General features: G+C 36.9%; 2 protein-coding genes across 2 annotated transcripts; both read right to left on the bottom strand.

Annotated features, from left to right (window-relative positions):
* LOC111608696 (CD209 antigen-like) lies at positions 1–6,014 on the bottom strand. The gene is made up of 9 exons (XM_023334504.1): positions 5,818–6,014; positions 4,949–5,032; positions 4,211–4,279; positions 4,002–4,058; positions 3,821–3,889; positions 3,335–3,388; positions 571–695; positions 308–408; positions 1–170 (listed from the first exon to the last, which is right to left on the bottom strand). The coding sequence occupies exons 1-9, from the start codon at positions 5,939–5,941 to the stop codon at positions 32–34; spliced, it is 822 nt and encodes a 273-aa protein (XP_023190272.1). The 5' UTR covers positions 5,942–6,014; the 3' UTR covers positions 1–31.
* Positions 6,015–11,095: 5,081 nt separating this feature from the next.
* On the bottom strand, positions 11,096–21,162 carry nol11 (nucleolar protein 11). Its single transcript, XM_023333102.1, has 18 exons — positions 20,998–21,162; positions 20,515–20,628; positions 20,322–20,378; positions 19,540–19,688; positions 19,057–19,114; positions 18,675–18,816; positions 17,436–17,642; positions 16,443–16,519; positions 16,027–16,150; positions 15,758–15,849; positions 14,884–14,949; positions 14,579–14,763; positions 13,598–13,723; positions 13,156–13,389; positions 12,942–13,020; positions 11,903–11,995; positions 11,705–11,812; positions 11,096–11,595 (listed from the first exon to the last, which is right to left on the bottom strand). Exons 1-18 carry the CDS (start codon positions 21,142–21,144, stop codon positions 11,482–11,484), a joined length of 2,172 nt encoding a protein of 723 aa, XP_023188870.1. The 5' UTR covers positions 21,145–21,162; the 3' UTR covers positions 11,096–11,481.
* Between the last annotated feature and the right edge of the window lie 1,109 nt (positions 21,163–22,271).

Below are 22,271 nucleotides of genomic sequence, written 5' to 3'. Positions count from 1 at the left end.
TTTGTTTTTCTAGTTCCTATTAGCACTACTATTAGGAAAGCTTCATTTCACAAATCCATTTAAGTGAGTGAGAACATGTTCCATCATTCCAGCTTCTCTCTGCGGTGAAAGTCTTTATTTCACCACAGTTTTCTCCTGCGTTACCATTCGGCTCACCGTCTGTCCAGTAGCTAAAAAATCAGAAAGAATCAAGATTAACATTTTTGTGTGAATGTTGTGACAAAAATATTTTCACATTGTGATTAAAAAAAGCAGAGGTAAAAAAAAGAAAAGAAAAAAGATTTGATTAAAGTGCAAACAAATTAACCTTGTGGTCAGTGGACTCCCATCCACCCATTTCCATCTTCCCTCCGTCTCTGAGTCAGTTAAGCCGATCCACATGTACGTCTGGAAACTGTTTGCAAAGTTCTAAGATACAAAGAGCGAAACTAACACGAGTCAACAACAAGTCGAATCTGATGTTGTACTATCACCTCAATGACGTCTGCTTTTATTTGCTGTTGTACTTTTAAATTTAATTAAGCTTGTCAAATATCTATCAAGCATGCAAATGTACATTTGCCCACATGCCTGTTCTTCTTTGCTGTTGATAATCATCAGGTCCGCACCTACGGACTGACAGTAGGTTCTACTTTCCTGCCAAGTCTTTTCTGTAGAAGACGTGTAGTACGCACTGCCTCTGAAAATCCTCCATCCTAGTTGAAATTTTTTGGGGAAAATGAGAAATTTAACTTGCTGCTAAATATTTCAACTTGTGGCAAAAAACACCAAATAGAAAAAAAAAAAAATAGTCAAACATTCAAGTACTGACTGACTATATACACTGTCAAGTAAATGTAACTCTGGAAATATGAAAGTTCAGACTGGGATTAGCAAGTTTGTGAGTTTACAAAATATCCAAAGCACAGAACTACCAGCTTCATTTAATTTGTAAAAAAAAAATTGTCCGACTTTTATTTCTTGGTTCAAGGCCGAGGATCAGACTTTTTTTTCATGCCCCCTCCACCCTTTTCACAGTGACGTCAGACAATGGCCGCCATAACTCAAAACTGGGTATCTTTACTTCCGGTGTGATTTTGCCTTGGGAACCAAGCTGAAAACTTCCCGCATTCTCATAATCTTAAGGATATAATAAAAGGTAAGTTTAATAATAACAGCATTTAAGTGTTAGATAGCTGTTACTAATCATTGTAAATTCACCATTCTCTATCTGTGTATAAAATAAACAGCCTCCGATCGGAGAGTAAACCACCTAGCAGCAGCTTTAGCCACATTTAGGAAAAATATACTCTCTGTCAGCGCTGTAACGTTTAGAGGTTCACTTTCTGTGTTTTATAAAACGGTGTTTACGTGTTAGATAACCGTTATAAGTCATTGTCAATTTACCATTCTCCAACTGTATTCAAAGGAACCAGCTTCCGATCATGAGTAAACCAGCTAGCAGCAGCTTTAGCCACAGTTAGGAAACATATACACCGCCGCCTGTCAGTGATGTAACGTTTAGAGGTTCATTTTCTGTATTAATGGAAAATAAAAACAAGACAAAAGCCACAAATAACAGTTGGGCTTGACGATATTTCTGTTTTTCCAGCAACAAAATGCGCATCTCCATGCACTGTTCATGTTTCTGTCACTGCTAACTGTCACAGAGTCTCTCCCAAAGACGCAAAGAAGGAATAAAAATAAATACACAAGAAAATATTAATGTGCAATGATTTGGATAAATAACTTTAATCTGATTACTGGATTTGAAATACGAACTCGTTAGATTATTCGTTACCGAAAAAGTGGTCCGATTAAAGACATTACAAAGCAGCGGCGGCACCGGACATCTCTGCTTATAACAAACAAATCCCTATTTTATGGGATGAGTGGCAACTCCAGTCTATAATTTAATAATCTGATCAAGATTAGAGCCTAAAACGTTATAGTTCAAAAACAGTAAAAAGTTCTGGTTAAGGAACAGTTATGTCACGTAGTTAGCTAGCTAACAAAATTCACTAATGCTAAGCTAACGGTTACGCAAAACAAAAATACCTACCTTCATAGTCAAACAGGTATTGTTCGGTGAAGAATTTGTAGCCTTTGTCTAATTTAGATTTTTTTGTCAGAGAGAACTGGTTTGCAAATCGTGATATATCTTCAAATCTTATTTTAGGCAAATGTTTTAGAGACTGTGTAAACTCCATGCTCCGGTGATCTGTCTGATCAACATATGCTGTCAGATTTATACATCTCTCTCTCTCTCTCTCTCTCTCTCTCTCTCTCTCTCTCTCTCTCTCTCTCTCTCTCTCTCTCTCTCTCTCTATATATATATATATATATATATATATATATATATATATATATATATATATATATATATATATGACATATATATATATATGAAATAGACAACTTTATCATTACTTACTATGTACACCGGAACTAAGGATACACAGCTTCGAGTCAAAACGGAAGTTGTGTGACGTCATGTGAAAAGGGTCTAGAGAATATGATATTTAATCATTTATCTGCAAAAACCGCTGGGACCAGCATTCTCTGACCTGATAATCAAAAAAGATTAATAAAATATTGCAGCTCATTTTAATATTTTAAGGCTCAAGACAATGTCCAAGATCATTTTATTAACTCAATAATTTAATCGACACTGCTGGGGATATTCGGTTCACATGCTGGTTGATGAAGGGCAACGACTGGTGATCAGAAGATCAGAGAAAAGCGACGTGAACTTTTTCACCATAGATAAAATTTAAAAAGTTTATTTGTTTGCTTGTTTTGAACAATTGAGAATAAAGAATAAAGTCTAAATTTTATGGCAACTCTACACCAAACTGCATCAAAATGAGGTCTACTGAGGATCTTGTGAAATTATAGTTGGCACTGGTTTTACAATTAAGGAAACACTTAACCTTTTAACACAGCATAAAATTAAAAGTCTCATAATATGACTTTGTTTCTCTAATATTGTGACGTAATTATTGTACTTTAAAAAATGATTGCCTTAAAACTACTTCCGTTACTAACCTTTGCTGCCATTTTTGTTTTCATTCTCACAAACATCTCCATCTCTGTAGTTACTTTTCAAAACATCCGCGCTTATATCGGTCTCTCTCAGCTCGGTTACACCAAACGCGTCTCTGTCGGCTACTTCTTCTACTGGCTTGAACCCTATTGATTAACTTGAACACTGCTGCCACCTAGCGACCAGAGGCTTGTTTATCAGTCAAGCATAGAGAACAACGTACAGACCTAAAATCTCTACATCCTCCATATTTTGTGTTTGTATTCATTTACATGTATTATGATATTTGCTTATAAAAGTACTGCTCACCAATTTTCACCTTCAACCTGTCTCTCTCTTCAGTCACTGAGCGGAGCTGGGAATCTGTATCCCAGAGAAAAAGGTCTTTATTCAATGTTCAAATGTTGCGTTATTGCTGACATTTTGATTCTGCTGTAGTACAAGCTGATGATGTCAATGCAGTTCATTTGTTGGGTCTTGAAAAACAAAAATACATTTTTGCTGACAGCAAAAAAAAAAAAAAACACAAAATAAATACACACAGACAATTTGATGATAATAAAATACCTTACAACACAGATGTAATTTATTTTTAACCCCAAAATGGAAAAATTAAAGTCCGTGAGGTCATTTCCTCCCCTCAGATAATCTGACAGATTTGGAAAAGAATAAACGTTAAAATCACAATATTTTGATGCCTATATATTACAGATGTGGCATGATTTTATAACAAAGCTACAAGAATTTTAGAATTAGTGAATATGTATACACATATTTTCTGCAATGCATTCCCACCTGTAATGTTGAGGCTCTTCTTCAGCTCATCTCTTTCCAGCGAGATTGCTGTTAATCTGGCCTCAGTATCTGAAAAATGATGAGAAGTGTTCATTAGAAAAAATATATAGTTATATATTTGTCTTTTCTCCATCTTACTGAATTGTCTGGACTTTGAAAAGAGTTTAATTGTGATACTTACCAGAGTTTATCCTCGTCAAATTGTCTCTCTCTTCAGTCAAGGAATTTTGCTTCGAAACTGTGATTTTCAAGAAAATGTTGAGGTAGAATTGTATTGGTAGAATATCTATTTAGATAATAATTTAGGATGACACTTTGCACATCATCTTTACACTTCTTGGTTTATGATCATTCAGGTAGTATTAGTGATAGTTTCACTTTTATACCAACCTAAGTCATTCAGTGTCTTCTTGAGCTCACTTCTCTCTTCTGTTAAGGTTCTACTTCTCACTTCCATATCTGAAAAAGCATTTCGATAATCTTCACTAAAAATATATCAGTTATCAGTTCTGAAGCAGAAACATGAGTTGAACGAAAACAGACCAAAATAACTCTGAATTATATAACAAGACCAAAAATTTTTTTATCCCATCTAGAAGTTATCAAGCACCAGCAGGAAAGCTCCATCGGGAGCCAAATTTATGTGCAGTAAACTAAACCTTTGTTGTCAGAAGCATTCACTCGTCTGCCTTCAGATGCTTGCAGAATTTAGTGACATCCCAGTCTGAATCCACAAGATGCCATCTGCGAAGAATGTGTGATTCTTCTGGCGATACATTTGTGAGGTCAGATACTGAAAGCCTGGCTTCTACAGGCCAACAGAAAACACAGACTTTATTTATTAAGTTGGGGTCAAGCCTTTGTACAGACCAGTGCTGTGTTGGATTTTAAACACCCTTGACCCTGGAAGTGGTTGAGAAACCTGAATTCAACAACATGGAAAGGTGAGTGAACACTTGTGACACTATAGTGTATTCTATGTTGCAAACACTCTCCAGAATTTGTTGTGCGTCAAAATTACTGAGTGACTATCTGCATTAAAAGGCATTGTTCAGAGACGTGTGATCTCTGAGCCGAATTGTAATGTACTGGTAAAATGTTTGGGCCTGTGTTGTCAAGGTTACTTACGGCAAGCAACGTAAATGATAAGACCGAGCAGAAGAAGAGATAGAAGTCCAAAGGCAACTGTGCCAACTTTGTACAGTTGAAGTCCTGTGTATAAACATATGTGATATAAACGTCAAATATAATCCATAAAGAAATCCATAGAAAATATAGAAAGACAATAAAGCTAAATATGTTCTTCTAAGGAAATACAAAAGATAAAATGTACAAAAATTAGAAGAACCTGCTGATTATTTAAAATTGTAGTTACTGAGATGCAAAATAGCCACGTTTAAATTTTGCTTTATTATTCATTTTTCAAGTCTTTTTTGCTTTATGGTGTTAATGCTTCACGGAAATAGAAGAGAATAATTAGATGAAATATGGGTTAAAAGCATATTTCAAACAAAATATTTGATACAAAAATTTTCAGCAGCTGGTTTGACGTGACCAAGAGTTTGCATTACAGCACCAAAACGTTTCAGTCATTTTTTCATTGGAAAAACATGTAATATATAATCTGCTTAACAAACATCCCCCACGTTTCTCTCCTTCTGAATCAACTAAAAGGTTCCTGAATGGTTCTCCGTCTCTTTTGTCCAAAACGACTCTCCAGTTGGCTTCAGAAGGAGCTGTTTGACGTCAGCAATTACAAGGAAAGAGGAGAAAGCATGACTTTAAAGCTTCATGCACTGCTGCGAAACAAGTGAAAATGTATTTATACAGCACCTCAAAAACATAAAAACAGACATAAAAGGCGGCAGTCAAGTTACACCTTGTTATGAATGTATTTTTCAGGCGTTCCTAAAGACTATTTGACCATTTCTGAGCTGTAAATGTACCATGTACCAAACTGGCATCAAAATTATTGCTGAAGTAAATTTTTTTCTTACCAGATGCGGCAGAAGAGGCTTTGCTGTCTTCACCCGAGTGGCTCTTTGGAATATTGTTGCAGGAACCAGGATTGCTGATGTTATATATAGCAGACATTTCATGTCGATCTTTATGCAAAGCCATCTTGGATTAACTGAACAGCCTCAAATAATTTGTTACAGGAATTTCTTCTCCAACTGGTCGGTGTTTAAATGAAATGTTTAATTTAATATTGCTCAATGCTGAAGACTAAGTACAGCAAGCGGTGATATTGCAGTATATTCTCCTTTTATTGAAATCGTCTTCCTCATTCTCAAAGTTATTGAATATGCAAAAAGAAAAAAAGGAAGAAAGAAACTGAAGAATTCAGCAAATATTTTTGCCTCGTTTGAAAAGTTCATGTCAAGGTTATTGACATGAACGGCCGTGACCTTAGAGAAACAGAGGTCACGGCGAATTTATAGGTTTACCGGAAGAAAGCAGACTTCTTGTTTCAACTTAACTTATTGGCAACTGAGAGAGTTTGACTTCATTTACGGAAAGACTAATTTAATCATTCCTGTTTTCGAATTCTGTTTGTAGAAAATATTTTAAAATAATGTTGTTTTGAATCATTTTACAGTGACACACTTTGACGTTTTGTAGTTGCATCATGGAAAAATATGAAAAAAAAATGTCAGGAGTGCAAATAGTTTTGCAAGAGACTAGTGTTTTTGTTGAGTAAACACTTAAAAAAAAGACAATTTACATCTAAACATCATTATTTAAAGTCAGTAACATTGTTTACTGCAAAATTTGACTGCCAATTTGCAGGAATTTAAGCTGCTAATTTAAGCGGCTAATTCATCACCTGTCATCAGAAAAATAATACATAATGATAAAATAGTTCTCTTGCCTCATGGCAGGGGGCGCTCATGATCCCAGACATTGTGACTCCACAACTGCAGAGTAAGAGACAGTAACAGCGAGCTAGCCATGGAGCTAGCCATACAGTCAAGTGCAGCGATATATTTATGGTTTTCTCCTCTTACCACAGCAATCACTTATTAATAATCTCAAAATAAACATTAATACACACGACTGCAACAGACTGAATGTTCTGCTCTTTGTGTGGGAAATATGAGGTTTTTTTTTTTTTGTGGCATTGTTGTCAGTTGCTATGGCAACGAGTCTGCGCGAGAAAGAAGTGGTTTTGAGTTGTACTTTAACGGTATTTCCTTTTGCTGTGGAGCACAGCACGAAATTAATAATATCTACATGTATAAGTTTGATTGAGTTAACAGAATTATTCTACGGCGGCAGCGCGGCTATGCATGACATGTAGAGGAATAGGGCTGCACTTGGTCTGGTTCCTCACCTAGGACCTGTCTGCATTTGGTCACCGTACCAGGGGCATGAAGCCCCAGCCAGCATAGCTCCTAGGATCACTGGAAAACTCAAACACCTCCACCACAATAAGGTGGCAGCCCTTGGAAGGGATGTATATATGTGCATGTTCATATATATGTGTATATTTGTATCCATTTATATGTGTGTAAGTATGTAACATATGAAGTATATATGAAGTAACTTACTAATTATTTAAGAAACAGAGCGAATGAGAGATAAAGGAAGAAAGTGCTGCATTTTTGATTGTTTTTGAACATGAGGAAACGAGCACAATGTAGTGGTAAACATATTCTGACTTTTTTTGGTCAGTTGAGCAGGAAATTAGAAGGAGGCAGAAGAGAATGACATGCAGCAGATTGCCCAGGACATGGAATTGAACCCAGGGAAACTGTGTTGAGGTCTACAGCCTCTGCAGATGTTAAACAAAACATAACTTGCAGTCTTATTGTAAAGTTGATTAACGCCATGTCAAAAATAACTGAATCAGGCGTTCCTTAGCCCCTTGTTCTTCTCTTTTATACCAGCAGACAACACATAAGCTCAACAAAGCAACATAACAACATAAGCTTTATATTTATAGCAAGGAATTAATTTAATAGTCGACTTTCTTCCTGTAGTAGTAATGATTTCTGGTTACGTTTTAGTACTTTCATGGATTGTATTTTTTTGCCTTTTCTACTCAGATTTTCATGTTAAGTTGCACTTTATTTTGTTAAGTTTGTTATACTATCTTGAATCTGTTATTTTAAATAAAGACTAACAGAAAGATCACACAGTTCCTTTCATTCTTGATAAAACCTGCTTTTTCTTCTTATAACAAACAAACCAGACATAACAAGTTTGGGCTTCTTCAGGGAACAAAGTATTAAATTATGATTACAATTATCATCTAATATTATGTACAGATGTAATTCTAATATTAATTTAACGCCTGGGACCCTGGAGAAGTCCAAACTTGTTAAATCAGCTTTTTTATGTTTGGTATAAAAAACAACACAGAATTTATCAAAAAAAAGAAAAGATAAATGGACTGAACTTGTGTAGTGCCTTGTTAATCCTTTAGACCACTCAAAGCGCTTCACACTACAGTCACATTCACCCACACACACATTTACACCGACATGCAGATTGGTGGGTAACTTGGGGTTGAGTGCCTTGCCCAGGGGCACCTCAACATGTGGCAGGAGGAAGCTGAAATCAAACTTACAACCTTCTGATCACAAGACGATCACTCTACCCTCAGAACCACAGCAAAAAATAAAAAAATCCACTTCATGATCCTTTTGTTCATCTTTTTTGAGAACAATATAACGAGCCACATTTCACTACAAAAAAGTGTAATTTAACATTAAAAGTGAAACATTTTTATTATTATAAGAATTTTAATTCTTAAATTAATATGTTGCTATGAAACACCACACCAGTCTCTTCTAACACTACACTGCCCTCTTGTGTGCTAGTAATCTAACTACCAACTGCAATCGAAAATGAATTGTCCTGTGCAACATAAAAATCTGACAAGGTATTTCTAAACATAATGAAAGGATGAAAACAAACATTAGTGGATTACTAACAATATAAAGTCCTGGAGGAATTGCATGAACAAAACTACAGTATTTATGAAAATATATGAAAATATTTATATTCAGACATGTCAGTCCTTTAAATTTATCTCCAACTAAGCCATTTTGTTCTATGCAATAATAGAACATAACAGCATATAAAAATATAAAAGCATTTTTACTTCCATCATTACTGGTTGTATTTGACAGTAAAATATTTGAGCTTCTCTGCCTTTCGCTATTGCTTCTTTTTTTTTTATCTCCATGTGACGTAGTGGTGTTTTTGATCGTGTTATATAGTTAAACATTTCAAGAACAAGTGGCACAAAGCTGCCATTGTAGTTCCCCAGCCTTTAGATCTTCATAAGACGCCTTTAAATGGCAAAAGTCGGTGTCGGTCTGCGCTAGTTGCGATCAGTCAGCAGGGAGAGTTGGCCTAAAAATCTCAGTGTTGGACAAAAAAAAAAAATACAGTATATATATATATATATATATATATATATATATATATATATATATATATATATATATATATATATATATATATATATATATATATATATAAAAATCAAGCATACACATTTAAATCCCCTAGCATCATTGCCTGTATTCAAGTATACCTGATAGCAATAACAAAACTAAATGCAATCAAAAACAACCATTAATCATCATGAATGATGCCTGTGAGAATGTGGCTATTCTTATTTATTAGGTTTTTTTTGGGTTTTTTTTTTTTTTACCAGTTATTTGTTATTCCTTACATTGTGTGTGAATTGTGAGACAGTTATTTTTTGTTTTTAAGCATATGCACTGACTGATGGCACTTTTTAAATTTCGTTGTTCTTGTGACAATGCCAATAAAGATTTATCTTATCTATCTTATCTTATCAATGAATACTTTCCTGTATTCATTGCCTTAAATCTCAAGTACATTTCACCAACAAAAGTACATTTTACGTAGCCCTTGTGGTGAAATGGCAGAAGCAAGGGAAACCAACCCAACCGGCCCTCAGTAGCAGTTAAAACATTTGAACGTTTGGGTCCAAATTGGGTGCAGTGTGTTAGTGTGAACTCACAATCTGTGAAGACTGTGGGTCTTCAGATTAAAGCTCAAATAAAATGCCTTTGGAAAGCACTCGCTATCACTTTGTCCACATTTTATATCAGCCTTACTCCAAATTGTATGAAATTATTAGTTTTCCTCAAAATTCTACACACTAATACCCGGTTCTGACAATGTGGCGAAAAAGTTAGTTATTTGTAGAAATGCGAGAAATGTATGTAAACTTCTGATTTTGAAGACATTAGAAAAAAGTCTTATATATTTTCTCTCTCATAACTGTAGTATTTAGCAAAAATAAATAATTTAGGTAATTCTCACTGACATAAATGAATCTCCTCTTTGAAAAAATGTCTCCTTTTTACTTGGTGCACATATAAGCTAGCTAGTTTCTGCTGTAGTTCTGCTATCGAGCAGCAGAAAACCTTCTACACTAAAAGTATTAAAGATTTTATCCTTACTCTTGTATGGGCTAGTTGAACTCCAGAATTCACATTTGTGTTTTCATTTTTTTTTTTTTACTTTCCCGTATTCATTGCCTTAAATCTCAAGTACATTTCACCAACAAAGGTACATTTTACGTAGCCCTTCTGGTGAAATGGCAGAAGAAAAAAAACTCGTTCCCATGAGTTAAGTCGTCGCCACATTTTCTTCCTCCCGTGTCTACAGACTGCGTAACATTTCTGAACAAGAGTATAAAAAATACACTAATTTACTAACCTGTTGCCTCCCCACGCAATTCCACTCTCTCCTAATCTACTTACATGCTCAATTTCTCCCGTTGACTTGGATTTCTCCTGTTGAATTTCAACAGCTTAGCCAACAGAAAAAACATTGTTACATGGATTTTTTTTAAAATAGTGGTTTTAAAAACGGCGGCAGAAGAAGTGAACAAAACTGTTCTGTCCATGTTGGCCATTCTTTCAAATACTACATTAATATTAACACCTGCCTGGTTTGGCTCTACACTTCTCTCTTTGCAGTGGAGAATGGTCATTTACAATGCAGGCAACTTCCGGTGAGCTTCACAGTGTAGGACCCGTGCTTTACATTAAATTTGGAAGAATTTAAAACTTAAGTATGTCTCCAGCTAACTATCGTTTCTCAAAAGTCACGGATCCAGACCCTCTGTGAAGCATAGTGAAGAACAATGGGGCAGGCTTTTACAAGGTTAGCTAACCTGTTATAGTTCCACAAAGGACAAAATGACACAAATAGATACATTTTTTTCATAGATATTTAGAATCAAGGTTTTCTTTTTAATGTGTAAAATACAAAAACAATTAATAGATTTACAAAAAAAATGTTAGCTGTATTATGACACTCGAAGAAAACAAAAATACTGAATTCCGTGGGCATTATTAAAGTTCTACTAATATATATAAGATAAAAACTTTACCATAATGTTCCATGGAGAGACTTTACCTCCACTTGTCTATAAAAGCATCAGATGTACGACTTTGAATTAAACATGCAAATCCAGAATAGTCACAATCCCACCATCTAAAATAAATGTATTAAAGAATTTTTCAGACACATGCAACTAAGGAAATAACTATGCCAGACGTACATTTTCTTTTCTTTCACAGTAAAACCTAAATGACAGGAAGCAGCTGAGGCAAAAAAATAAAAAAATTTAAAGACAAAGTAGGTGTTTTATAAAGCCACATCCTCTAGTAGAGCTCAATGACTTCAATAGAGTATTGCCCCACGTCTTTCTTCATCTTCATCTTAGTGAGCTCCTGCAGGCTGCCCTCGATCTTCCCGAGCTCAGAAAACAGTCTTACCTAAAAGACAAAAAAAGAAAATTAATAAAAAAAAAAAAAGCTGCATGTTGTTCCAATAAACTTCCCAGAAACAATCGGCCGGTTATTGTAGCAAAAAACTGATGTTTACCTGAGATCTAACAAAAGACTGAAGGTTCAACAGCAAGCCTTTGGCCACTGGAGACATTACCAACACAGTGAAATGGGCGTCCAACAGCATGCATACCCAATCCATGACCTGCATTCAACAGGAAAGTAAAAAAAAAAAGCTATAACATCTGATTTGCTTACACCTTTATTTTGGTTTGCTCAAGAGGATCTTAAATACCTGATTCAAGCTGGGTGATCTGTAGCCGTGCATTTGTGAGAAACCATCTGTGGAATATCGCAGGTAAAGAAACTCCAGGTACCGGAGGAAAAGCTGATTGGAAATAAAATTAAAAAAAAAATAAAAACGGGGAGAAAAAAAACAGCTGATTTAGGACACAGATTTAGTCGCAATCTACAGGTAGTTCTCAAAATATTAGAATGTAATTGAAAAAAATGACATTTTTAGTAACTGAAATAAAAAGTGAAACTCAGATTCATTGTACACAGAGATGTTATCCTCCAAAAAAAAAAAAAAAAAAAAAAAAGATAACTTGAATGCCAAAATGGGATTTTCTGCCTATTAAAACATGCGAAATACGCTGACTTAAAACCCTCAATAAGAAATCTACAATAGTTCAGGGCTAATGAAACTTCCTGCTTACAGAGTGATATGTTTATAAACATACTATTGGAAAGTTCGGTGAGAGGAAAAAGTGTGGCGCAAAACGGTGCACAAGCAACGATGATAAAAGCTTCAAGGAGACTCTGTTACGACTTTTTTTCAAAATTCAATTTCCAATTTTGCTTTTTTTCCTTAAAAACAAAAATACAAATGAAAGACAATATCTTTAAAAAAATGGTTGTCATTTCAATCATTCCTTCTGCAAGTTGACCTGAATTCAAAGTTGAAATAAATAGAAACTGTAAAACGCGCCCGTCAAGGGGGAAAAAATCCCCCAGGTAGTTATGGAAATAACTAACTGAATAAACATGGAAAACCAGGAAGTGCATTGGTGAAAAAAAAATCATATTTTCCAACAATTTAATCTTCAAAAACAGAAAATTTGATTGATAAAATCGATTTGTTGCCCAGCCCTGTGGTATACCAGCAGTATAATACATCAGTAGCAATATACATCAATGGTAACGAATCTATAGAACATGAGTTTCGCTCTTTGAGCTGAATTACTGAAATAAACCCACTATTTTGATGATATTCTAACTTGCTGAGATGGACCTGTATATTGGAGATTGAAAAGTGACAAGATGTTACTCACGACAACTTGATCAGAGGAAAAATCCTTCAGATGTGGGAGGAGCAGAGCTTCACTGTACGCCGTCTGCAGGACCTCGTTTCTGCACCGCTTGAGTTAAGATCCAGTTCTTTATACGACATAAGCAAAAAATAATCACAAAAGCATAAAACAAAGTGATAAAAGGGGGAAAAAAACCCCAATAAAGTCTTAAAGTGACAATCGGCTGTAAGGATACATCAGAGCAGCTTTGTGTTTTCCCACTGGACACGTCTGTTGTGGCGACGCTTTCTGTTTTTCTTTTGCTTTGGCCTTGGGGTCGTCGACGGCGTCTGTGCGGTCCTCCTCGCAGAGAGCGGGGCTGAAGCCGTTCTGCAGGCCGGTCTGAGCGCGCTCGTTTGAGATCAGCATTTCCACGAAAGAGACGCTGTCGGGCTCCAGGCTCAACCTCTCCGCGTCGGCGTCTGATAAACTGGAGGAAAACACCTTCGGTTTGTACACGTCTTAACGGTACAAGGTCTGGCTGTGGCTAATTATCCCTAATACTAGGTAAACTGGATGAAACAGGCTCGACTCAACCAAAACGTGGAGACTTTTTTGTTCTTTTTGACAGCGTCTCTTCTGAAAAAAATATCGAATTGTGCAAGTTGATTTGCTCACTGAAAAGAGATCCGTTCTACCTGATGAATGTCTTGAGGCAGGCGCAGGTCACGGCTTCTGGGATGTCATGGAAGAACAGTAAGCAGAGCTGGCAGAGAAAATAATCCCTCTTCTCAAGGGCCAGAGGCAGGAGGTCAGGACAGACACTGTGGAGAGAGAAGGCAGCGTCCCGTTAAGAAACGTTTCAGTTTGTTCCTGATGGGATGTACTTGAAAGAGATCCGAAAGATAAAAGCGCAAATTTCACATACAATTACAGCTGCAGCTAACGATTATTTTAGATATCGATTATTCTGACGATTAATCGGATAAAAAAAATTGGCAAAAATTTGCGGATTTTTCATTGAACCACTTAAGCCTTTTCTATGCAATAGTAGAAATACAACAAAAGATGAAAGCAAATAATTAAATTCCCCTATTAAATATTAAAATAAACTTTGTATTGCTTAAAATGCAATAACATATCAAGCCTTTAGCGAATTTGAACCAAGTGAAGCTAAAACTAAAACTAGGCTACTTGGGGAGTTTTGGGTAACACATTTAACATCAAAGGTGTTTTTATCTTAAAAGCAAAATGTGTTTATATTTTGTATAGTTTTAGTGTAAATGCTGGTCTGAATTTGTTGATTTTTCAGCAAATGGCCTTTATTTGAGAGCGTACGCCAGTTAACGATTAATCAATTTCTAAATTAGTTGACAGGTATTTCGATAATCGATTCTTTGCGATTAATCGTTTCAATTTAACGTCATTTTACTTTGGCAATCCCCTCATATTACAATGAGTGATCATGACCCCTGATCGGTCCAAAATATCTCAAAGAGACAGAATTCAGTCACAGATTTTTTTTCCCAAACAACAGATTAAAAAAAAACAACAACGAAAAAATACAAATCAATACAAACTCAACAGACAAACAACAGAGTTTCGTACAAAACTCAGTCTGTACAAAACATCTGGTGTCAGACCACTCGCACTTCTGATCCCGTCATGCCTCAACTGACCTGTGAGAGAGGCACCGGATGGGCACAAGTTGTGTCAGAGCTCTGGAAGAGTAAAACTTCGGATCAGCCAGGCTCCGGGACACAAGTGCCAACGCCAGCTGTCCCAACGAAGGCTGCGGGTCCTTGGGGTCCTGCCTGGACAGGAGTTCCTGGACCTCTTTTTCCACCTCTTCTACCGGTGCTGTCTGCATTTGGCAATGGATACAATTGGAGAAACTTTGACTAATGTCATATATATATATATATATATATATATATACTGAGTTAAATTTAAGAATTTCAATTGGAAAAGAGAGAAGTGTTACCTTAATTAGGTCTTGGACTTGATCAATTGTTAAACTGAGGCTTGACTGCATCTTACGAGTTGTTCTCTGCGTGATGAAAAGGAGAGAAATTGAGTTGAGGTGGCGTTACTGTCACATGCATACAACATGGACAACAAAACTTTTAAAAAAAAAATTGCAAAACTGAGCGCAAAACATTTAGAATTAGTTCAGACTTATAAACGGCTCAGCTGTAATAAAAAATATCGACTCATCAGTGTGTAAAAAAAGCAACAACTCACTACCTTAACAATAAATTTATTTAAAGGGGGAAAAAAGACTTTATACCTTTAAAGTTTACGCTAGGTAAAACAGTAGGTTATTTGCAGACGTACGGCAATAAAAAAAAATCAATAAAATAAACCCACTGAATTCAACTGAATTAGTCTAAACATTTTTCTAGCTAAAAGCTAATATTAAAGATGATGATTAAATATAATTATATTTGTAGTAATAAGATGTGGAGGAGTTAAAGATGTCTCAAAATCCCTTATTTATGATGGAAATTTTTTTTTTATTATTGTAATGGGTCAAAAAAAAGTCCATAGACAACATCAAAAAAGCCACAACAAAACAGCAAAAAAACCAGCAACAACAAAAAGCCACAACAAAAGTTATGCTAAATTTGGTAGCATAATTTGCATTTTAGCATAACTTTCATTGTAGCTTTTGCATTTTCTTGACCCTTCGGGGCCACTGTAGTAAAGAATTAACTCATGAATGGCTGGTTTGAAGATCTTCTCTTGCTATTAATGTTAAAACAGCTTGCCGTAGAGACACGCATCGACACAGTTCCACAGAGTTGGAGGCATTTGCTAGCATTTAGCTACTAAGGAAACTATATTCTGTAACTTACCGTCTTCCTGGCCTCCGCTGTTTTAGGAGGAGCAGCTTCTTCTCCATGTAAGATGGTATTCCAGGACGGTACCACAGTTGAAGTCTTGGACTCTGTGATAGTTGGAGAAAAACACTGTGGTGAGTGAATTCTGAAACATGAAAAGGTTTTATTGTTATCATCATTGTTATTAATGGTGTGTACACACAAAAAGACAAAACTTTATTTTTGCGCACAGACAAATCTACAGGAAGTTGTTAGAGTAAGCGGCGTTGCTTTCTGTCTCTCACCCTCGGTCTTGACCTGCTTTAGTTTCCCCAGAGCCAAGGCCAGGGAGGATCTGGGACAGGCAAACGGTATGACAGAGAGGGCTTTGCCATGGGGAATAAACAGCTTGCTTGAAAAACTCCAAAGCTGCATCAGAGAGAAGAAAAAAAAAGAATAATCAACATATTAAATTGATGTCCAAAAACAGGAAGTATGCATAAGCAGCAGGTCTGGGGTTGTAAACTGCTGTGTAGTTGTGAGAAGGGACAGTGAGCCCCCTCACAGTGGAGAGCAGACACAATGATCTACCAAAGACATACAGTCCTCCATCAGCACCCAGCAGCTGGAAGGACAGGGAACCTTGGCAAAAAAACAAAACAAACAAAAAAAAAAAAACAGTCTGTGTTGGTATTTTTGAATACACCACCCAGGCGCCTACCTGTCCGTAGAGTTTACCCGCCATCTCTTTCGCAGCCTGAAGAGTCTGAAAATTTGTGTTCCAGATGCAGAGAAAGTCTGAAAGTTCAGAGACGGCAAATTCAGGAACAGGACACGAGAGAGCAGCTGCGTGGTTCTGAAAACCGGATCCGTTTCAAGGTCAAATAATTTCAGACAAGCATTTCGTCACGTAGGGTACATTTCGAGGAGAGCCGCTGAAAAACCAATACTGGAATCATGTACTATGCAGTTTTTAAGATCACCCACATTCTTTATTTTTTTCTTCTTTCGCATTCTATTCTTTATTTCCGTCGTAATGTTTTTTCTGGGAAGTGTAGTTGCAGGTTGTACGTTTTAAAAAGTTCTGCATTTAAAACCGAGATGTTTCCACAACACTGTTTCTGAGTTAAAGTCCTAATGATACACTGGAGAGTATTGGAATGACTGGAGCCTTTTCCAGCTGTACGGTCAAATGTCAGTCTTAATTCTAGACTAACTTGATGTAAAAAGTAATGATAAACCTTATAGACATTACTATTAAAACGGTAATCACAATATTATATTACCAGCCAAATTAAAATTAATTAGATCATATTATGCCTTCTAGTCTTAAATGTTTGTGTAAATTCCATGATACTGTAAAATCTTCCTACTTTTACTTAAGGTTATTCCCTGATAATCTTATCTTGACTGATGCTCAACTGCAAATGCCAAAATTATCAATGACTATGGAAATTTTACCTGCCAATAGTCCCAAGCCCTTCAGTTAACCTCTTATAGTTTCATCATACACATTTCCTCCCTTTTCTGTTGTTTTTATTTTCTATTACTGCTCTAGTTTTCAGGAATGAATACGCTCTTCCTTTCGCGATATCTCTAAAAATGGACAATATTCAACAATCTAAAAAAATGAAATAAACAAATAAAAACATGTTGACAATTTTAAAAGGTAACATCTTCGTAACTTTCCCGGGAATTTTAAAGCTTTCCTTGCCTTTTCCGGGCCCAGCAGAAGGGTGTGGAACCCCGACCACAGCTACGTGGGCGTCGTCCAGGAAGATGGCCGACGCGGCTTCCAGCAGTTCCTCCCCCACAGGGAGACTCAGCAGCTGATCACGAGGCAGCGGAACGGCCTGAGCTCCATCATCAGGCGCTGGGCCCCGAACAGACACCAAACTCTGGTACACACGGCCATTAGGATCTGAAAGCGAGGAAAATGTGAAAGCAGAACAAGTTGTCTTAATGCTTAGCGTTAGCATCTGCTAATTCTTTTATGTTGTAGGTGGTTCAGCATTAACTTCTACAAAAATTTTTTACATTTTAGTGGTTTAGCATTAGCTTCTGCAAAAATTTGCATGTGTTTAGCAAATAATTTTATGTGTTTAGTAGTTTAAAGTACGATTCTGCCAAATTCTTTACCTGTTTAGCGGTTTAGTGTTAGCGTAGCTAGGATTCTTGCTTAGCAAACTAGTGGTTAGTGAACTTAACTTTTTGGTTATCTGTGCCCGACACTGGCAATAACTACAGCCAATTTTAATGCAAACATATATTCTCTATTGCAACCGTGGCAGCCATTTTAAAAATGTCCAACAGAATGATTTCTATTGTTCGAAATATGTTGGCTATGTTTTGACACCAAACATATTAATCTAATTGGCCAATTTTAGTGCAACCATGGTGTCCATCTAGGAAAAAAATATCAAAATATTATCAGTAAACATGATGTCTATGAGTCTAATTATGTATAATCTGACACAAAAAGTATTCATCTGTAATGAGTAATTGAGCAAAAATGTAATTCCCGTGAATGGCCGCCATTTTGAATTTTTCGGTGGATAAAGTTTTTTTTTTTTTTTTTTTCAAAACAAGTAAGCCTTGGGGAACATCAGTTCTATGACAGGTTGTTGTATCCGCAGGTGAAAGATTTTGCTGAAATATTCAGTTATCTGCTGCCTTACATTGTTGATATTCTTGTTTAATAAATAATACGCATTTGGCTGCATTTCAATCTCGTTTCCAAAAGCAGATAAAAAAAAACTAGACAGTGACACCAAAATGTGTCATAATAAAAACAACAGTATATTTAGTTGTGTCTCCAAACTTTCCAACATGACTGTGCATATAACCAGTAACCAACGTTGAGGGCTATGCATGTCAACAGTTTTATCGAGGAGCTAACAAAGCTAATGTGTCCTGTAATACAAGCGGCTTGTTACAGGAAGTGAAGACTTACAGAGATAAAGCAGGCAGATGTTTTTATCCCTGTAGGAGGCCCAGAAGCTGAGCGGGGAGAGGCCAGGCTCCTCTGGCTCCAGCCGGTACTTCTGAACAGAGTTGGGCTTCAGCCTCTGCAGGTAGAGGAAATGATCTCCTTTCTGTGGGCACACATTGAAAATCCTACAATGAAAAATAATAAGCATCAAAAAGCACAAAAAGTATTCACATCCCTTGAAAATCCCTATTTTTGTCACATTACAAGCATACCCAAAGCATTTCTATCTGGATTTTGCGTGACTATTTTCGCGAGGCACTATATAGGAGTGCAATGTGAATGTTTACAGAGAAGTCGGGGGAAAAATCACTGTGTAGGACGACAGTCCTTAAACAATCTTTACCAGTTCAGTCGTGAAGATGACCATCTGTTGTGTTTCTGTCACTATGTTGGTGCTCCACCTACCAACAAAAAGAGAGATTGCTTTTAGAAAGACAAACTTTCACAGGTAGATGTGCCTGTTTTGCTTTGGTTTTGTTCATTTGTTTGTTTTTTTTCTAGATCTGATCCAGATGATCTGCATATAAAAACCCCCAAAATATATAACAATTCAGAAAAGAAAATCTGGCAAAAATAATTGGAGATGTAGCAGCAGGACAAATTGTCAGACTGTAACAGCTAGAGTTCACATTGTTAAAAAAATAAATACATAATAAAAAATCATGCTAATTTTGAATTTAAACCCTGAAAATGTAAAAAAGAAATAAAAATAAAACACAGGACAGACTGAAAGATTTGCTAAGCAGCTGTTTCATAAATAAAAAGTGTTCTTCAAAGCAATCTCTTCTTTTGTGCATCACTTGTGACATCGACAGGAGTTCTGGACCTGATGGCTTCATCCTGAACCAGGACTTCCTCTACGGGCTGCTGGGGAGCAGAAAGCAGGGAGTCCAGAAGCCTCACAGCTCCTCTCTGAAACAAGACGGCAGGCTCGGCTCCGTGTGCACAGTGCACCGACCGGACATCTGCTGACACCTGAGAGAAGTCGGAAAAGAAAAGTGGCAGAGGTTAGGATGTGTTTAGATTAGTCCACACTAAATATACATAAAGACTTTCTGACACGGTAACTCTGTGAACAAAATCGTTTTGTGGTCAGGGGTATGGAAAATGGCAAGCAATGTCAAATTTTTGTATAAGTATTGCGCTTCATTTGGATGCCATATTCTTATAATAGAGAAAATAGTTTCCCTTAGCGACCCTTGCAAACACGCCATTATTGTGGAGTCTACATCTAAACATATTGCGACAAACTGTCATATTTAACCTGCTTTATAAGGCACGTAAAAAAAAAAAAAACAGTCTTTTTTTGTAGTTTTGCATGGTCTGATTTTGGAGTGCATAATGATAATAAAGTTTTTCTGGGTTTTTTTGTTGTTTTTTTTACTATATAATTACTCCAAACTGACTAGAAATGGCTGTACAGGTCCCGTGAAAGCAGTACATTAATTTGACGGTAAATGTGAACTTCTCGGGTATAAACAAAATGACACGCTGGTCAAATTGAGTGTTTCCAATGTAGAACACACTTAAAACAAAACCTCCCCTTATAATTCGTATGATTATGACCTCGAAAAGAGGTCATAATCAAGAACTGAAAGTCACGCTTACTGTTGCTTTGAATGCCTTGTCTAAAATGATGTCGTCTTCTTTCCAGATTCTTATCACCTGAAAACAAAACAAAAAAAAAGAAAAATAATTTAATCCTGATTGGCTAAGGTTGTGTGATGCATCACTTATGCAGCAAAAATGGGCAGATAACAAAAACAGTGAACTGTGTGTGCATTGTCGTGGACCAGGTTACCTTGTTGTCTGAGACTGCCACATACTCGTTGGTCAGCCTGTTGAAGACCGCTGCACAGGTCAGAACTTGACCCTGTTTCACTGTCCAGCTGCCCAACGGCTTCTGGTCCGACACCTGCAGCAACATGTGTGACCAATGCAGAAAGAAAACACACGCTTTACCAAATGCAGCACAATCTGAAAGATCATATTCAACTTTGAAACACAACTGCAGCAGGAGAAACCAGCTTTTATGTTGAGAGCAGCTAACATTAGCCAACATCCATCTCCTTGTCATTAGTGAGACTTTCTAAGAACTTGATGTTGAGAGGGGATTAGCTTGTTTTCACGTTAACATCCCCGTGTAAAAGCAGTAGCGATCGACCCAGCCCGGAGATAATAAAACCGAACGGTTCTGGCTCTGTTATTGAAACCACCACAGGATGCTAACACGAGTCGGCACCGATCAGCTGGCCCCCCAGCTCCTGCAAAGTCCAAACCTCACCTTGTAAAGAGTCACAGATCTGCTGGAGTCGGTGACGATCACATGGTCGCTGTCCCGCTCCTCTTCGATGCCCTTAATCTCAGAGCTTCGCCGATTTACAGCTGGAACAAGCCCGCACAACGTGTATCCCTCACACAGCGCTGCCATGCTGGACCACAAGAAAAGTGGAGCTCGCGGAATCTCGCGAGAGTACGCGAAGGAGCCAGGGGCAAACTGGCCGTGCTGCGTTCCAGTTGCCTGGGAAGTGAGAACATGATAATGAAGATAAAAATCTTTATAATTGCCTATGGAAACCCGAGCTAACAGCGTTCTGGTTAAGAAGTTGGAATTTCAACGTGGCGTCGCCCGTAAACGTTGTTTGTAATAGGTTTTATAATCACAATTTTAAGCTTTGCTTTCCATAAGCAAACAACACTTTTAATTTTTCAGTTTAACGTTGATTTCAGACGCACTTTTACATACGTGCCTTGTGAAAGAAACGTGTTTCCACCACATCTTACTTACATCCTCGTTGATACGTAAAATTCAGTGAAAGAGATGTTCGGAGCCTGGTGCCAGAAGCCCATTAAAATGCTGTCTGCATCGTTTTAAACTGTGACTGTGATTGTGAGTGGGAATAAAAATAGCAACAGGTATTTTGTTCCATATAACACAGTAGGAGTGTAACAGGTAAACCTTCTATGGATGCAAACTCGACCAAAAACCCACCTGTTTAGAATTGTATTTGAAACGTAATCAATTACAAACTTATTGATGGAACTTGACTTAATGTCGCGTTTTGATTATTGATTCTATCCTGCATTGTGTTTCTGTGTTTGATATGATGTAAAGCACTTTGAAATGCCTTGCTGCTGAAATGTGCTACACAAATAAAATTTGATTGATTGATTGATTGATACGAGGAGCGCCCATATTGAAACGCGAAATTACGCCTTACAAGCCGTAACTGGGGGTAATTGGAGATGTTCCCAGGTTTCCAGTGGGAAATTATCCGACTTCCACTTGATCATTCCGACTAGGAAGTCGGAATTTCCCAGCTCCTTCTACAACTGGAACGCAGCATTTAAACCACAAGAGGGGAATGGGGGGGGGGGGGTGCTTTAACTTTGGGAAAAGCTGAGCGCAATGTAAACAATGTCACCAGTGAAAGTATAGTTCATCTTGATGGACACAACATAAGCAAGTGATGATGTTGTAAGAAAATGAGAGTCTGCTAGATATGGATAAATGAGGTTGACCAAGCAGAATTAATTCAGATAAATGAGACGAGATGT

Source organism: Xiphophorus maculatus, chromosome 5, assembly GCF_002775205.1.
Source record: "Xiphophorus maculatus strain JP 163 A chromosome 5, X_maculatus-5.0-male, whole genome shotgun sequence".
Lineage (NCBI taxonomy): Eukaryota > Metazoa > Chordata > Actinopteri > Cyprinodontiformes > Poeciliidae > Xiphophorus > Xiphophorus maculatus.
The sequence above is the reverse complement of the archived record's forward strand: the minus strand, read 5'-3'. Positions and strand labels throughout refer to the sequence as shown.

Bases quoted from the DNA above. Each gene is read 5' to 3' on its own strand.
- LOC111608696 (XM_023334504.1), bottom strand. From the start codon at position 5,941: ATGGCTTTGCATAAAGATCGACATGAAATGTCTGCTATATATAACATC. The intron at 5,033-5,817 runs GTAAGAAAAAAA...GTTTATACACAG, and splicing joins AGCCTCTTCTGCCGCATCTG to GACTTCAACTGTACAAAGTT. The intron at 409-570 runs GCATGTGGGCAA...TTTGTATCTTAG, and splicing joins TCAACAGCAAAGAAGAACAG to AACTTTGCAAACAGTTTCCA.
- nol11 (XM_023333102.1), bottom strand. From the start codon at position 21,144: ATGGCAGCGCTGTGTGAGGGATACACGTTGTGCGGGCTTGTTCCAGCT. The intron at 20,379-20,514 runs GTAACCTGGTCC...TTTTGTTTTCAG, and splicing joins TGGCAGTCTCAGACAACAAG to GTGATAAGAATCTGGAAAGA. The intron at 13,390-13,597 runs GTAGAACGGATC...GTTTTCCTCCAG, and splicing joins TGCCTCAAGACATTCATCAG to TTTATCAGACGCCGACGCGG.